The sequence below is a fragment of the Halichoeres trimaculatus genome, unplaced genomic scaffold (assembly GCF_033239565.1).
Source record: "Halichoeres trimaculatus isolate MK-OKI-2021-1 unplaced genomic scaffold, fHalTri1.1 fHalTri1_scaffold_7, whole genome shotgun sequence".
NCBI lineage: Eukaryota > Metazoa > Chordata > Actinopteri > Labriformes > Labridae > Halichoeres > Halichoeres trimaculatus.
In genome coordinates, this window is record NW_027437185.1 from 4,486,314 (window position 1) to 4,505,000 (window position 18,687).

At 43.6% G+C, this 18,687-nt stretch overlaps 1 protein-coding gene across 3 annotated transcripts in view; it reads left to right on the forward strand.

The window, feature by feature from the left end:
- Positions 1-12,644, forward strand: part of csnk1a1 (casein kinase 1, alpha 1) — a 32,109-nt gene extending 19,465 nt beyond the window's left edge. The window contains exons 5-11 of one of the 3 annotated variants that reach the window (XM_074673786.1): positions 266-349; positions 3,598-3,737; positions 3,860-3,938; positions 4,055-4,129; positions 4,220-4,326; positions 5,609-5,757; positions 12,606-12,644. In XM_074673786.1, the coding sequence (XP_074529887.1) occupies positions 266-349; positions 3,598-3,737; positions 3,860-3,938; positions 4,055-4,129; positions 4,220-4,326; positions 5,609-5,757; positions 12,606-12,613 (642 nt within the window). In that variant the 3' untranslated portion in view covers positions 12,614-12,644. The remainder of the gene's footprint in view (positions 1-265; positions 350-3,597; positions 3,738-3,859; positions 3,939-4,054; positions 4,130-4,219; positions 4,327-5,608; positions 5,758-12,605) is intronic. The other 2 variants (XM_074673787.1, XM_074673788.1) reach the window with 2 other exon arrangements.
- The last annotated feature ends 6,043 nt before the right edge of the window (positions 12,645-18,687 follow it).

Here is an 18,687-nt window from a genome sequence, read left to right on the forward strand (position 1 = left end):
CTGATGGGTAAAGGACCATCCCCCCTCCCTCCAGGTGTTTGGCTGCCGTGTGTTACCTGTCTGCTCTGTCACAGTCAGACAGGGAGGTTCATGTGTCGTCCTGGCAGGAGAAGGATCACTTCCAGTGGTGTCTTCTGCTCTGGACGATCACATGACTCTCTCAGATGTGTGTGAAGGTGAGGGGGCTCTGTTAGCTGTGTGACAGAGAGCAGACTGATGCTAATGTGACTGACAGACCCCTCCCCTCTACTGTGTGCCCCCTCAGTGTTTAGACTCGTCAGTGGGGAAGAGGAAAAGAAGCTTGGCTGTTAGCTCTTCTCAGGACCCATCTTTCTCAGGATTAAACCAGGTGTGACTTTACCTCAACACCAGCTGTCCACATCTGCAGCTGCCGCTTTGCTGTCATATTAACCACACTGGTTTCCAGTCAGACCAGCAGCACCTGCCCTGCACTCATCAGACCTAACATAGAGGAGGGACAGGGACATAGAAGCAGAGCCAACAGAGCAGACAGTCATGTGTCATACTCAGAGAGCAGATCCAGGCTGTGTGTGTTCCAGCAGAGCTCCCAGTGCCTGTGATGGTTCATCACGTTAAACATCTGTCTGATGTACTGTTTGGACTCAGAGTAACCAACACATGTAAACTATCACTCAGTATAATTCACATTAAAGAGAAGAAACTTTCAGGCTTCAGACTCGACGTTTGTTTTGTAGCATCAGATTGAGTCTCAGACACAGACTGTAGAAAAGGTCTGCAGGAGAGAAACTCACTGTCAGCTGGCTTCTGCTCATGGACAGAACAGATTTAACTATTGAAGAAAAAGAACTCAACTACAGAAAAACAGCCAAGCCTTCCCAGGTGTGTCAGAGCGTAGAGACAGGAGGGGGTAGAGAGGAGGAGGAGAAAGACAACAGGAAGTCTGAGTATGTGTCAGCCTTAGAGCATCACTGTCAGCGTTTCAAGATGGTCAGATTAACCACAGCATGCACACACACACACACACACACACACACACACCCACCCTCACACACCAACTACAGACGTTGTAAGCTTTAGATCACTGTGTGACCCACTGCCTGCCCCCATCTCACCTGCTCACCTGCTTGATATGACACACACACACGCACACGCACACAGAGTGGACCTCAGAGCAGTCACTCAGCTGTTAGACTTTACAAGCTCTTGTTGATAAGAGATCAGCTGATGTGTGAGTTCATTTGTGTTTCATGGCTTTAACTTTTCACATTCATCTAGCATTAGCATCATTAGCTTCATTAGCCTCATTAACCTTACATGCTTCATCATGTAGCTGGTTAGCATCTCAAACACAGCCCCTGCAGCTGTGTGTCTCAGCTAACTGAGAGGAAAGCTAAGTCACACTGCTCTGAGGCCAATGGAAACACTCACACACACACTTCTCCAGGAAGTAGACTCCCCCCGCTGACTGCTGCTGCTTGTGCTGCACAAACATCAGATGTGTTATTGATCTGCTTTGTTTTTGTTTGACTTCTGTTTGACTTCTGTGAAACTGGATTAGCATTTGGTTTTATTGTGATTCGTGCTGCATGATGTATTAAAGCTAGTGCTATCAGGCGATTAAAAAAATTAATCTAATTAATCACAGGATTTGTAATTAATTAATCTAATTAATCGCATTTTAATCTCATATCTGCTTAAGATCCCAAAATAAAGATTTTTGAATTCAAGGACATTTAAATTAAATTAAAAGACTTTTTTTTAAAACAAGGTGGGAATATATACAACACATTTTTAGGTACCCTGAGGCATAAGGAACAAATTAAAAAAGTTTTATGGTTCTATCTTTACAAAATCTACACAGTCCTGCACCTAAGATAAGCTGATTTGATTTTTAGGACGTTTTTTTGCTTCTGTCACATTTTTACTTGATGTGGACTCAATTTTCACTGCAATATGAATTTCTATACTTCTATGAGGTCAGGAGAACCAGGGCTAAAGGCTAAAGACTGTGAGGAACTATGTACAAAACACTTAATTCAAGTCTTGGATCAAAGAAAAGTGAAGTATTCTCAGTTTAACATGCTCTGAACACACAAACTGTTGATGATTGGTGCAGAGCAGCCCCAAGCTGAAACATGACACCAGGAAGATGGAAGCAAATTTTCAAAGAATTCTTTAGATTTGAATTTAGGACAGATATTGATCATTCAGGGCTTGTTAAAAGCAGTAAAGAGTGTAGAATTATCTGTTTTTTACAGAATTGAGCAAAAGCAAACGGTTGATTTTCTGCGGAATTTCAAAAAACACTTTAGAATTAACGGGATGTGGACGGCAGTGTCACAAAAATCACTCTTCTCCTGTGCGATAGATTCAGGGACCGTCGAAAATTTGAGAATCTGACGAGAACACCACTTTTTTTTACTGCCTTTGAATAGGACAGACGGTTTGTAAATGCCAGGCATTTAAAAATAGGTGCGTTTTTAGACCCCCCGTGGTTTTGGGATCAGATTCATCTGCGTTAATTTTGATAACACGTTAATTTGCGGTGTAATTAATTAATCTAATTAACGTGTTAAAATGACAGCCCTAGTTTAAGCAGTTACAGCTGCACAAACATACAGACTGCACCTTAAATCCCACTGACTGCAGGTGACAGACGTCCAGGTGTACTTCCTGCTCCCAGCCGTGGTTTGTCTGAATGCTCAGCATCATACAGAGGAACTGTCAGAACTGACAGATCATGTGCTGATGCTCCTGCAGCGCACAGAGCAGCCTCTAGGTGGTGTAGTAGTCACACATGTTACTGTAATCAGACTCAGGCGACATCAAAGAGTCCTGGTGTGAAATCACTGTTCAGACTGTAGTGTGCCAGTTTCTAAAGTTTCCCTTTCTCAGTCTCTGTAAACAGTTTCTACATGTAGGGCAGTGTAACTACAGTGACAGTTACTGTCTCACACACACCTGTACAATACAAAAATGACAACCTGTACCTGTGAACAGCTGCTCATGTTGTAGATCTATATGTGTTATTATGGCTCTATGTTTAAGTCTATGATCACCTGACACACACTGTATCATGAGGATACCTGAATAAAACACACCTTATCATGAGGACACCTGTATGACACCTTTATTACCCCCTGCATCCAGCTCCCCAATACCATGTCATTAAGATAAATCTATACTCAGACATCAGTCAGCGCTCACACTCTCACACACACTGACAGGCTCTGTGTGGGTGGATAGTAACCTGTGCAGTTAACTGAGCGCTCTCGTCCCTAAACCGAGTGGCGTGTGTGTGGAGTAGTGATGGCTGTGTGTGTGTGTGGTCAGATCATCTCTAGTCTCCTTGCTGATGAGTTAAACAGTGAGTGTGTGTGGACGGAGCGTCTTCATTTCTGTAGAATGATTAGTGAAGGTGTCTGTTTACATGTGTAGCGTGTCACATGACCTCCTCAGCCAGTGAGATAAAGTCTTTTACACTCATATTAATTTCAGGCTTTGCTCACTGTCTGTGTGTAGAAAAATCACATAAGTGGTGTATGTTTGTGTGTGTGTGTGTTTCAACAGACAGCTAACCCACCTGTGTTTTCTCTCTCTTCCCCTCTCTCTCAGTTGTTCCTCATTGACTTTGGTTTGGCGAAGAAGTACCGGGACAACCGGACACGACAGCACATCCCATACAGAGAAGACAAGAACCTGACCGGCACCGCACGTTACGCCTCCATCAACGCACACCTGGGCATCGAACAGAGGTCTGACACACCTGATGTCCTGAGTGATTACCGTCAGCCTGTCATTAAGATTCTGTGTACACACTCATGTTTAAACAGCTGGTGACCAAACACCTGACTCTTGTTGTTGTTGTTGTGTGCAGTCGCCGTGACGACATGGAGTCGCTAGGCTATGTGCTGATGTACTTCAACAGAACCAGTCTGCCCTGGCAGGGACTTAAGGTGAGAAACACGCCTGAGAAACACCTGTGGCTTCTGATTAGAGCTGTCTTACATGTCAAATGTGTGTGTGCCTGTGTTTGTGTGTGTGTGTGTGTGCATGCGTGTGTGTGTCTCAGGCTGCCACAAAGAAGCAAAAATACGAGAAGATCTCAGAGAAGAAGATGTCTACACCTGTGGAGGTCCTGTGTAAGGTAAGAACAGCTGAATTGCATCTCACTGGTATCTTTCTTTACACACACACACACACACACACAGATTCATGTTATTTTTTGTGTCTTCAGGGTTTCCCAGCAGAGTTTGCCATGTATCTGAACTACTGCCGTGGCCTGCGCTTTGAGGAGGCTCCAGACTACATGTACCTGCGCCAGCTGTTCCGCATCCTCTTCAGGTACAGAGACACATACACGTCAGAGCCCCCCAAGTTCACATATAGATTTAAAGGATAATTTCGGTTTATACAACTTTTACATTGTTTATAGAATGAAGTAGAACAAAATTCTCACCCAGAAGGCTTTCCTGATCCAAGCAGTGCTTCGGGAGATATTTAGATCCAAAATCGTGCAGCGGACGTCCATATAGTGGGATCCATCAGGGCATAGGCAGCGCAGCTCCTAAAACTGCATTAATCGTCTAAAAACTCTTGTTTTACACCAATATTCCATCATGGTCCGCTCCGGGTTAGTCCTCTGCTGCAGTCTGTGTCACTCCAGACAGCGCTGTGTGGCTGTACTGACCTCTGAACTGACGAAGACCTTGTTTGCGTTTCCCCCTCCGGGCATGCACAGTGCTCTCTAGAAAGCTGACTCCACTTCCTCCTTTCTTTGAGGGGCAAACGTGAACAAAGTCTTTGTCAGCTGAGAGGTCAGTACAGCCACACAGTGCTGTCTGGAGTGACACAGACTGCAGCAGAGGACTAACCTGGAGCGGATCATGATGGAATATTGGTGAAAAACATGAGTTTTTGGACGATTAATGCAGTTTTAGGAGCTGCGCTGTCTATGCCCTGATGGATCCCACTATATGGACGTCCGCTGCACAATTTTGGATCTAAATATCTATCGAAGCACTGCTTGGATCAGGAAAGCCTTCTGGGTGAGTATTTTGTTCTACTTCATTCTATAAACAATGTAAAAGCTGTATAAACTGAACTTATCCTTTAAGAAGAGCAGAGTTCAGATGAAGTGCTCTGGCTAAGCTTGATGCTAACTTTTATTCTCACATTCAATTGAAACATAATGAGATCAGTTTCATTCTTAGCACAGTCAGACATTTTCAGGCTCTCCTGAAGGGGTGGAGGGGCATTGTCCATTGTCGCATCATCCAGACAGCTGGTACAGCCCTGAGCATATTGTCCTCAAACAGCATTAGGTCCATTACATCATTATGACATGCAGTTTCACTGACTGCCACATCATCCTTTCTGATCAGAGCCTTCATTCATCAGCGGGGTGGGGTGAAGGGATGAGGTACGGGTAAATTCAGGATCAGGCCCAGAAAGGTCTGTAAATGAAAACACACTGTGGTTTGATTCAAAGAACAGGTTGATTTGTGTGTTCTGACCCTCCTCTCCCCGTTTCCTGCCTCTTTCCCTCTACCCAGCAGTTTCTACGTCAGCTGAGCCATGTTAACTTTGTGTGCGTATCTGTGTGTGTGTATCTGTGTGTTTTCAGGACTCTGAACCACCAGTATGACTACACGTTTGACTGGACCATGCTGAAACAGAAAGCAGCCCAGCAGGGGGCCTCCTCCGGGGGCCAGGGCCAGCAGGCACAAACCCCCACAGGCAAGCAAACTGACAAACCCAAGCCTAACATGAAAGGTTAGTAGCAAACAGCCAAGCGACGTTTTACGGACACCAATTGCTTGTTTCATTATTCGTGTATTAAGGAACCATCAGAGATCGTTTGACTCCCTGACCCACAGCCCAGTCATTAGTAAGAAAACCAGTAAAAACAGACGATTGGACAAAAAAAACAGTTCTTGAATGTATCCCTCCTGGATGATGAGGACCACCATCTCCATCATTCTCAGGAGGTATACTCAAAGAAATCCAAATATAATCAGACACAATTGGTCTGTCTTGCAGAAGCAAAGACGTCCTTGGGGAATTTGACTACTAACTTTGCTGCCTTGCTCTTCTGTTGGTGTGTTGGGCTGGACGACGGGCTCTCTGCTTTAATCCCACCGTCTGTCTGTCTGTCTGTCTGTCTGTCTGTCTGTCTGTCTGTCTGTCTGTCTGTGTCTGTCTGTCTGTATTAACACTCCTCTACAGCTTTTATCCTAACTCTGATTCTGTGTGTGTGATGGTAGTCAGACACCTGCAGCAGGTGGAGGTTACCTGTTGGCCTCTCAAAGTAATGATCTGGACACTCCAGTCTCAGGGTCTTGATGTGAGAATAAGAAGAGTTCTGGTTTCTGTCTGTAGTCAAAGAAGAATTGACCAATGAGGTGTGAGCAGGCTTCAGTGCACACACTTTGTGGCGTTTCCTTTGACTAATCCAGAAACAGGTCCCCAAACTACCAACCTGTACTGTCCTATTTTTGGTACCCTTCTGTTAGGGTGTCAGACATACTGTATTTTCCGCACTACAAGATGCTTCGGAGTATAGGGCGCACCTTCAATGAATGGCCTATTTGTAAACTGTTTTCAAATATAGGGCGCACTGCATTATAAGGCGCATAGAATAGAAGCTACAGTAGTGGCTGGGGTTGCGTTATGCATCCACTAGATGGAGCTGCGCTAAAGGGAACGTCAACAAAGCAGTCAATAAGTCAGTCAAACTCAGGCTACATCCACACAGAGCCGCACATTTTCCTATCTAACTATTATCTGTGCCATTGTCAAAAAAAGTGCGTTGTAAAGACGACGCCGTTTCTGCCGTCAACAAAAGCTGTTTCCAGAGATCAGTTCACATGCCAGACCTTTGGGGGGCACTGTATTGCTCTAACAATAAACAAGAGAAGAAGCCCGGGCCAGCCTGAGAGCTAATGTTAGCACTTACAGGAATTCCTCTTTTCAGGTTCTTACTGCTTACCGCTGTTACTCCGGCGACGCCCTCTGACTATGGTAGGGGTATATTTAAGGCGTATAGGATTATAAGGCGCACTGTCAACTTTTGAGAAAACTGAAGGCTTTTAGGTGCGCCTTATAGTGCGGAAAATACGGTACCGATCCGACCCCAGAAGGTGGAGCTAGAAACACTGCAGTCCATTGATTGGCTGAAGGAATCGTCACTTCCTGTGCAACAGCTAAGTAACAAAGAAAGACACATAACCCTGCCATGTTTGAATCTCTAGTTGACAAACTCCAGTGTCACCACACTAGCTGATGTGGCTATTAGCATCCAGCTTACACGCCGCCTACTAAGAAGGGCACGGTTGACTGTGGAAACGCAAACAGGATCAGGCTTTACTGATCCAACCTGTACCAATCTATACTGATCCATACCGGGCTGCTTGGTGGAAACAGCTCTTAAGAGGACGTTTTATCTCTCACCTTCAGCAGATTTCTGCATGAGCAGGAGTTAAAAGTGTTAGGCCTGAGATGTCAGAAAACATGATTCTTCATGAAAGTTTTTGAGTTATCTTAAGACCCTCTTCTGTCCCATGTTTTCGTGATGAGATTGATGACAATTGATCTTCCTGACAAATGAAGATGAGCTTAACCTGCATCATTGCTAAAAACCCTAAGGAATAAGATGTGATACACTTAAATTCGTTCCACATCAGGTAAATTTACAGAGTTACAACACACAACATGAAGGTTTAAAGTGAAAACATTACAGTTAAAATATAGCAAATAGAATGACACTGTAAGAGTAGCTTACAAAAAAAAGTAATGTGATATGAATGAGAAAGCAACGCGTTGCTGCAGCAACAGGCTGAGTCCGTTTAGAGGAGTGCCTCTCGCTTCTGCAACAGCAGCTACAAACTCTCACTGCCTCTGCATCACTTAAACTTTCAGGTTTGTCTGATGCATGGCAGTGACCAAGCTACAAGCAGCTACAGGCAGCTACAGGGTGACTGCAGTACCTGACGTTTCTTTGCCTCTGTTAGCGTAATATTAAACCAAATGTTTTCACAGTTTGATCAACTCTCATTCATGAAACGACAGCTCAGCTCAGAGCGCAGCAAGCTGTTTGTCTCCACAGGTACAGTCAGGGACTGTTGAAATAAAGGTGATTCCTCTGTATCACTGCTTTGACCTGAGTCTAACAGTCTTTCCTTACCTTTTGCAGATCAGCAGGGACATCACTGCAGCGTTGCATTGTGGGAGAATCTCTGTTAGGTTTTTGCTAAGACAAAGATTTGAGATGTCACGACATGTAAAGGTGTCAGTGTATGAATGATTCAAACACCTGGTGACAGTCTCTGACTGGTTTATTGAACAAGTTTAGAAACAGAATGCAAGTTCACAAGAATGAGTGACTAAATGTGAGAGTGTTTCAGATATTTCAAGAGGAAACTGGAAAAACTGATGCATTTGGTATAAAAACTGTAACAGCAAAAGGGACCACAGTCTTTCAGGTTTAATCAAAGTCTTTTTCTGGGACCTGGAAGTTCATTTTTCTTTGGCTTATAGTTTTTTCCAATCCAGTTCAAAGACGTAGTCAACAAAGATTGAAGGACCAGGATTAAAACAGACTGGATCATCTGATCTGATTACTTAATGATACACAGGCTGTCAAGAAGAGGTCTGAGATGGGCGAATGGTCAGCACAAGGGGGCGCTGTTTGTGCAGTCAGTCTCCTGAACATGTTCTCATAAAGGATTCCTCTGAATCACAGAAGTCGACCAAAGAGACTTCAAGTTATCCATAAAAACGTCCCAGTTTAACACCACGCACCATGCCGTGCTGAAACTTTCTTTGAACTCCACATCTGTTTAATTTTAATATTAATATTAACTATAAAGATATTTTCACTTGGTTCTGGTCAAATTCTCAACCAGTAAGGTGAGTTATCTTGGAAATGAATTGGTGCCAGATGCACAAATGAAGAGATTGTGTGTACAAAGAAAACACGGAGAGGACAAAAGAGTGGATAAATGTTGGAAAAGGATACGAATAAGCCTTAGCTTGGAACAAGAAAAGCAGAGCCTGTCAGTACCACAGGAAATACAGTTTTTAATATTATCCTTTGATATTTTGGATATTATGCCAAAACATATGGTGCCTGAAGTTTGGTCTCTTTGGACATGAAGAGGGATGACCTCATCTTCTTTTCAGGAAGCTCCTCACACAAGCTTTCTAGAGACTGACAAACCCTCGTCAAAGCTTCAGACTGTGTCAGTCTTGGCCAGGTCACCCTTGTAGAACAGATCTAGATCTCAATGGGTTTTGTCTGGTTAAATTAAGGTTAAAACACAAAAAAAATCAGCTTTCATAAAAAACTTTTTTTCCAGCAGATCAGTGGTGGGACAGCTACTGACAGGTGTCCAATTCTGATATAATGAATGATGCAGTTTCATTCTGCTTTGATGTTAATATCCGTCATGTTCTACCTAACTTTGTGAATTTCCTGTTTTATAAATGAACTGAAAACCATGTTTCAGGCTGAGGTCATCACATGTGTCAGACGGTAATGTTTCTGGAATAATGGATGTTATTTAAGTGACTGTGAAGAATTCAAAGTGATCTTGAAAAAGTCTCCTTTCTAGAAATGCTTGACTCTAATTCACACTTTAAAATGAGAATTTCAGCCCCAATATCAATTGTTCTGAAATGGTACTTCTTAGCTCCAGTCGAGCAGGTCCAATTTTAGTGACAGTTCTCTCATGTGTTACATACATGTCTTATTGAAGCATCATGAGCATGAACCTGTAACAGTAACAGATTCAGAGAGGAGCCTTTTTCCTCATCCAGACCTGGTCCAGATCTTGTCTCTGAATCTGAACAAAGAAATCATATTAGAAGTGTATGAAAAAAACCACAACGTGCTTTTGAGACTTAATCAAATGTAGGGTGTTTAGACCCAAGGTGCATGCTTTGAACCCACCATGGTCAACTGATTTTGTGTTTGGGGCATTATTTTGCACAGAAACTGTCCTCTGAGCATGATATTTTCACTGCCAGTATATGGATCCAATGAGAACCCTGATATCACAACCTTATGATGTCATCCCCATCATCTCCTACATCTTTTTGCCAGTTTCTTGAAGGGCTGTTCTTCACATGTGACTGAGCTGGTGGACTGGACACAGATGTGTCAATTCCCTTTATGTAACACTGTTTTCCAATGGGTTTTGCATTACAGTCAAACATGTGGTGTGGGTAATTGTCCAGCACATACCTGTAATGTTCTCTTAAAGAACGACGGCATGGATAATGGTCTATCTGCGGCCTCTACCTGCTCATACTGACAGACTGATGGAAAGGTTCAGAGGAATGTTTCTGTCTTTGAGTGAAGTGGATCTGTCTGTAACCTCTAACAGTCAGTCCAGTTAAATGTTGGAAACTCCAAACAATAACCCGGATCACTTCACTTTATATGTCTCAAAGCGCCTCTGTCCTTTAATCGTACCTGCACATGGGTCACAGTTTGATCAGCAGTGTTTCCGACCCAGTCTGACTCATCCTGACCCCTAAGAGTTGAGGGGCTGTGTGAAATGTTGAGAGCAGACTTTGATGGTCTCTACACCAAGCATAAACTTGATTGAAAGTAATGAAAAGACCATGTTTGCTGTTAAAACTGACAGGTCCGGACTTCGCACAGGCCAGTTTAGTAGATTGTACAGACTGGTCCTTATGGAGCCTTCACAGATGTGTGAGCCCCCCATGCCATCAGGGATGCTGGCTTTGACCTGTGAGCCCAGATCAAGCCAGATGGTTCAACGCTGGGAGCATGGCGTCCATGATTTCCCGTATGGATGTTAGATATTGATCTATCAGAGCACAGAACAGTTTTCAACTTCTCCTCACTCCTTCTTACACCAGCTCAGGTCCAGGTCCGGAGAAGTCTTTGTTTTTAATGTATTGATCTTCCCGTCAGATCCTGTTTTCTTAATTTCAGTGTTTTAGAGGTTGATCTTCATCAGTGTTCGGTCAGTCATTTGCCTGATTCTGAGCAGTAATATTCTGTCTAATATTAAACATGTGGAGGTGAAAGCAGAGCTGTAGTCAGGATAGTGAAATCACCTGCGTATGATGAACACAATAGCTGAGTGTAAACCCTTGAAGTGAGCTCTGACTCTGAGTTCTGAGTCAGGTGGCTCTGGCTCTGGTCAGGTGTGATTGCTCGAAGAAATTAGTCTATATTCACTCTGACTTGGTAAGACACAGTGTCACTTCTTACTGATCTCAGACAGGCACCTGTTTTCTACAAGACCTGTTCACTAAGTCTTGGCGATGTGGAGTGTGTAGTGTGTGTGGGTCCTTATCTGTGCTTGGTGTGACATCAGGAACTCTCAAAAAGGCTCGTCTTGGTGGTAGAGAGGGCATGAGTCTGGCTCTTGTTTCAGGAAGTTGTTCATTGTGATTTGCTAAATGCTGCAAAGGTTTTCACTCATGGTGTTTTTTTGTTTTATTTTTTTTTGTTTAGAATAGAATAGTAGAACTTAATTTATCATTGCAACAAGTGCAGGGAAATTGCGAATTGCATTGGGTTGAGATGAGATCAGACTTCTTATCCTGTCTTCATGTTGGGTTTCTGTTAAAAAATGAAAATGTCATGAACGTTGACAGGTCTGAACTTGTTAATCTGAATACAGATTGATTGATGATCTGATGCTCAGCGTTCTCAGCTGTGAACCTGTGTGTGCCCCTAACATGTGGGACCATAGTGTATATAGAGTGGACAGCGTGGCTCTGCCCAAAAGCCAAAATTCCCTGTCACAGGCGCAGCCATTGGCAGCAGTTGTACAGCCAGTCAGTGCAGTCGAGACTATGACGGACGCAGAGAGACTGTGATTGGAGCTGGGTGACAACAATAATATATTTTTTTCTTTTGAGAGTCTAATCCCTTCTTGACTTGACCTCCTGACATATTTTACAATCCCTGAAAAAAAAACACAAGAAAGGCAGCTGTCAATCATGGCTAAATTGGAAGTAAAACCTTGTTTTTAACCTCGTAGAACTAATGAAAACCAAACTTTTCAGAAAAAAGAGGACTTCAATACAAGGTAGCCCAATAGTATCTTCAAATCAGCACAACAATCTGATGTGAGAAACATTTCTACCTGATATATTAATTTTTTAAAGTTTGACCACAGCTGGAATCACTTGAGTCTGATTTTTTGACCTATCCTGCAGCCAGCCACCAGGGGGAGCAGTTTTTGGGGTGACTTCACTTCGTGCCGAGCAAGATGACGTCCATTTTTTTAGTCTATGTGTGACGCGGGCTCTGTACCTCCGTAGATGGTTGACAGGGGCTCTTGGGTAACCTGTGGTCTGTAGTTGAACTCAGAACTCAGTATCAGCTCTCTGAGAAGTTTTCTGAAGCCAGTACTAAGAACCAGGAACCATCTGCTGCTCTTGACACCTCCACCTGCCCGATGCAGTGTGAAGCTCCTGTTGTCTTCTCTTCGTTTATTTTCTAACACACTGATCTTTTCACTCTGCTCTTCCTCCCCCGTCCTCTCTGCAGGTCTCTGTCTTCAGGTTTCTGTCTTCAGGTGTCCCAGTTGTGGATGCTTCCTGTGACTTGACTTTCTCTGTCTCTGTCTCCACAGGGTTCTGAGGAGTGAGCCCCCGCCCTGCCCCCTCCCCCCTGAGTGAAGGTGCAGCAGGTGTTGGTGACCAGGACCAACAGGTGTTTCTTCCTGGACGGAGAGAGACGGCGGTGTGTCCTTCATAAAACGATGTGTGTGCTGAACGTTCACCTGTAAATAAAGAATCTGCACTCCAAACAAACACAGTGAGGGCAGGTTGTTTCTGATGAGGAGGCTGTAGCCCCCTGACCCCCCGACCCGACTCCTCCCCCCCCCCAAACCCCTCAGACAAACACTCACCTCCCTCCCCCCTATATATCCCCATGTCTGTCTGGTTTCTATTGAGACTGAGGTAAGAAGAAAGACAGGTAACCCACACCCCCTCTGTTTCTCTCCCCCATGGACCCCCCATCCCTCCCCAAATGTAAGACATGTTAAACCCTTTTGTTTCTGATTAATTGAATGATGCAACCCTGGATGTTCTTTACTAAATCAGAAATGTTGGATTTTTTTCTTGTTTTCTTTTGTTTCTATGGTGATTAGGAGTTTGCCTGTTGACGATATAAGCAGCTGATGGCAACATTCGATGGTAGAATGACTCTCCCTCTCTCTTTAGAACTCTCAATTATTATTAAATCTGTTGTAAAACCTATGGTCTTCTCCAAAAATAAAAACATGACAGAACTCTCCCCTCCAGACTCTGCTTTTTCTACTGCACCACTCGCAAATGAGAGGTCCGGGAAAGAAACTGTGCTCCAGGTATTATTCTACACCACAAAAACACTGAATGTGGCACTCCATATATTAGTCCTTAACAAAACACAGCTTCAGATGTCAGGCATCATGCTGCATTGCATATAAAACAAATGTAAAGCCCTAGGTAGCACACAGCAACATAAGCACAGTAAATATATATATATAAATATAGCTTCAGGAATAATCCTGTATCTCACACAGTGGATTTAAGGCCCCAGGTAATGCTTTAACACTATACACACTGACCACAGGTAAAATGCACTGAAAAGAAAACTTGCAGCCTCAGGTCTAAAACTTAAATGCACTAAAATAAAACTGCAAGTGTTTTGACATAAAATGTGAAGCTCATGGACCTTTTCATTCAGTTCCAAATGACTGTGTTGCTCCAGGTATTATACTGTACCATATTTACATTTTCCAGCTTCAGAATTTATACTGTAACACATTAATTTAAGAAAAAACAGATATTTAAATGTCCCTCTTTTACGCTTCAGGTCCAGGTATTATACTATACCACATGTATACTGTGCAGCTCCAGGTATTATGCTGTACCATATTTACATTGTGCTGGTTCAGGTACTTTACTATTACTATTATTATTATCATTGTTATTAATTTATTTGTGTTTTACTAATTTAAGAACGGTGGCCTGTAGGTGTAAGCCGGTTTCAAAAGCAACAGCACTCATGCAAAAGCCACAACACAAAAGTAAAGCCGCAATGTGAGGTAAGAGGACAGGTATCCCAACAGTCACAGAAAAGTTGTGAAAGTGAGTATTAATTTTTTCAATGCTAACAATATGACATGAATGCTTCATAAAGCCAAATATAAGATGACACTTTACCTGCAAATAAAGAAATATTATTACTATGACATAATTACTATCTCTCTATAATTGATTATCCTCTCATAATCAGAAGCAATCTTTCCTCATCATCAGTCCATTCCTTCATTTTGCTCTTTGTTTTCATTTGACCTAAAAATAAAATTTTGTCTTCAGCTCTACTCTCCTAGTATCTGCCCATGTCCATATTTCATTATTAGTCAATAGCCCACCTAGATTATTTCCACCTCCTGTGTGTGTGTGCATATGCGTTGTGTAATAATGACACCATGAACAGATCTGATTTTCTATGGTTTATTATGTATTCATTTATAGTTGGTAACACACACAAATACACACCTGTTGGAGAGATAAACAGTTTACAACACAAACCAAAAACAGTTATTGTTAAATGTATGAAACTGCAATAAACAGGTAACAACACGGCAACAGCAGCAGCAGCAGTGTGAGCCTGTCTGTGTAAACCTGTCTGTTTGGTGCCAGACTTTAAACGGACTGTATTTCTCCTGTGCAGTCATTTTAACATGGAGCTCTAAGGAGGCTGACCCACTGCAGGAGACAGCCTCTATTGGAGACGAGAGGAACTGCAGTTTCTGTGAGGGCTCCTTTTTAGCACTAAAGGTTAGATTTGCATGATACACACATTGCGTAAAAAAATGACACTTTCAGTGACACACACACACACACACACACACACACACACACACACACACACACACACACAGGCATACACACAAGCTCTTTAATAAGCTCTTTAATACGAACCAAACCTCTGTAAGACTGGAGCTGCTGATTAGCCCCGCCCCCAAGAACAGTATTTCCAGGAATCCCCGTTACTGATTGGTCAAGGGATTCCTGGGAAAACTGGACCTTAGGAGAGAGGAGGACCATCTGTCTCCTCCTTCATCATAACCATTATCAAAAACATCATCATCATCATCATCATCATCATCATCATCATTATAATTATAATCATTGTTTTCTTCTTAATCCCTATAATCCAGTCTGAATGTGTGTGCGTGTGTGTGTGTGCGTGTGTGTGTGTGCGTGTGCGTGTGTGTGTGCGTGTGCGTGTGCGTGTGCGTGTGCGTGTGCGTGTGCGTGTGTGTGTGCGTGTGTGTGTGTGTGTGTGTGTGTGTGTGTGTGTTAAAATGTTTTTCTCTTTTGTTATTTTGCTGGTTACACTTCAACCTGTTGATGTGGCTGCCTGTTGACCTCTAGACCTGTTAAGACCTTCAGGACCTGTGCCCTGTGGACCATTAGACCTTGTGACCTCTGGACCTTTTACCCTCTAGACCTAGTGACTATATGTTCACCTGCAGACCTGAAGACCTTAGACCTTAGACCTGTTTACCTTCGGACGTGGTGACCTGGCGAGCTGTTCTGTTGTCCACCTGCAGACCTGGGGACCTGGGGACCTGGTGGAGGTGTAGTCCTGTGTCCCGAGCTACAGTGCTTCATCTCAGACTACCAACTGACCAGAGATGCAGCACTGCACCGAGGGCTACAGGGGGGCACAGAGATCAGACTCAACACACACACACACACATACATTGAGCGAAGCCTGCGAGCTAGTTCAGGCAGACAACTGCAGCAGTTCTGCTATGCACACATCACATGTCCCACTCCTCATTACCATCTTCCAATCACGTCCTCTCAGTATGGCGGTCAGTTTAAACTGTAACTCCCATCTCTCCCTCTGCCTGTCATCACCTCTGCTCACCTGCATTTACATGGCTGCATGTTCTTTCATCCCCGTCACCACCACACCACCTGCAGGCTGTGAGGGGTGGTCCCTCGGGATGTTTCGCTCATCCCTCCGCAGTGTCACCATGGAAAGTGATGGGGCTGGAGCCTGAGCGCCAAACCCCAAGCAAAGATTTAACATGTGTTTGCTGCAACATTCAAAAATTCAAATATGAGTCATCTGACTGAACTAATAACATAAAAATACACACACATGAACATAAACACCTAATAACACAATGACATACACACATCTAATAACACACTTCATTATACATATGAACATACACACAGCTAATAACACACAATAACATCTAAAAATACATCTAATTACATACATGGACATACACACACACACACACACACACACATAAAAAAAACCCACATCTCCTTAAACACATGAATATACACACATGTGGTAGACACACCTAATAACACACACAAACATGCCCACACCTAATAACACACATGAAAATACACACATCTTATAAATTTATAAACTTACACACATCTCATAACACACAAGAACAAAACACAAAATTACACACATGGTCACTTTTAACACACAACTAATAACACATGAACAAAAACACACCGAATAACATACAAAAAGATACACACATCCCATAACACATGAACATAAGCACATCTTATAACCAAACATACACACACAACACATCACATCTTTACACACAAGCTCTACAAAGAGAGAGAGAGAGAGAGAGAGAGAGAGGGATGGAGAGATGTTAAAGGAAGAGAAAGAGGGATGGATGATGGACAGAGGGAGGGATGGATGGTGGAGGGAGCCCTGCTCTCAGTCAAGGAGGAATGTGTCCTTATAAGGCGCGTTGTGTTTGAGGGCCCATGGAAAAAGGAGCTCTGAGGATAAACATTTAGTCTGTGATCGCTCCCTCTGATAGGCTGACAGCCCCCCCAGCTGCATGCACACATGCCCTTTAATAGTCACAAAGTACTCTGAGAACTTAGACCTTAGACCTTCATCATCATCATCATCATCAGTCAGTTTCATCTTCGTCATCACCATCATCAAAATTAGAGATTAATCAACACAGCACCAGGGCGCAGATGGCCTTGCAGCCTTAGGTCACACCCCATGAGGTTCGCCCTCGAGCGGGTGACCTGGGTTTGGATCCAGCCTGTGGCCTGTTTCCCACACATCGTTCCCCACTCCCACTCTCTCTCCTGCTCTGTCCACTGTCCTCCCCTCTGATTTAAGACAGAAAATAACTTAACAATAACATAACAGACCCCTACCTTACAGCCTCAACACACACACACACACACACACACACACACACACACACACACACACACACACACACACACACACACACACACACAGTCCTTTTCTTCTGTCCTTTCAAAATTACATAATAACCTACAGTCAACTCCGTGTTTATATTTTCTCTTGGAGTGTCAGTAAAACAAGCAATGAAGACATCTCAACAACTTCCTGTCCCTCGTTAACCCTCACAGCCTCAATGAGGCTTCAAAATAAAAGCCCTCACACCTCCACACACATCCAAACCTAGTCCCAGGTCAGTATTCAAAGTACAGATAGACAGACAGACAGACAGAAGTCTGAGCTGCGTGTTGAACACAACAACCGACCAATCAGCTGATCTGACTCAAGTCCAGCCCCTGTCCAGGGAAAAAACTGATCCAAGTACAGGACCCTGTGGTGGTCAGCAGAGAAGCAGAGAGCAGGTGGGCCTCAGCGTAACCTTCACCTGCCAGCAGAGCCAGACTGACCCCTCTGTGGAGGGAGGGAGGGGGTCAGAGGTCGAGCTGAGAAGAGGTTACTTCCTCAGTGTCTCCTCATCTCCTCTTTTCCTGGTCTTTAGATTTAAAGGTGGATTTTAAGCTGCATGTTTGACAGCCACATGCTTACAGTGGGCCAGGTTCACTGGAGATGAAGCAGCTGGAGCCAAACTTGTCCACTGATGGTTTGAAAGGCTAGAGTCTCAGTTTGGGGTCTATGATAATCTGCAGACAGTCCAGCTCAGCTGTGAAGACTGAGAGCTCAGAGAAACCTGACGTTATACATTTACTTCAACCATGCACTGTAAGAGCCTCTGTAAATCTGAAGACTGTGTGTGTGTGTGTGTGTGTGTGTGTGTGTGTGTGTGTGTGTGTGTGTGTGTGTGTGTGTGTGTGTGTGTGTGTGTGTGTGTGTGTGTGTGTGTGTGTGTGTGTGTGTGTGTTTAGACAGGCTGTGATAACAGTCAGAGCCATCTCTCCTGTTGGGCCAAACATTTCCATATATGGTCATCTTTCTCTTTCCCCTCTGCTCCCTAAATCACACACAGGAAGTATGTACACACACGCACACACTCACACACACACTCACACACACTATGAAGCGTACTTATTAAGATCAAATACCAAATATGGTCACACTGATCTTTTGGTTGAGTCACACAGAGGGGGGCTGAGGAACTTAGAAAACAAAAGTTCAAAGAAACAAGGAGACAAGTACTCAACTAGACAAGGACTCAAGAGGACAAGGACTCAAGAAGACAAGGACTCAAGTAGACAAGGACTCAAGAAGACAAGGACTCAAGAAGACAAGGACTCAAGGAGACAAGGACTCAAGAAGACAAGGACTCAAGGAGACAAGGGCTCAAGGAGACAAGGAAGTGAACATGTGATGAATGGCACCAAATTAATTCAGAAGGCATTTATAGAGAAGGGAAGTTAAAGGCCTCAGACATGGAACCTGCAAAAACCCAGGTG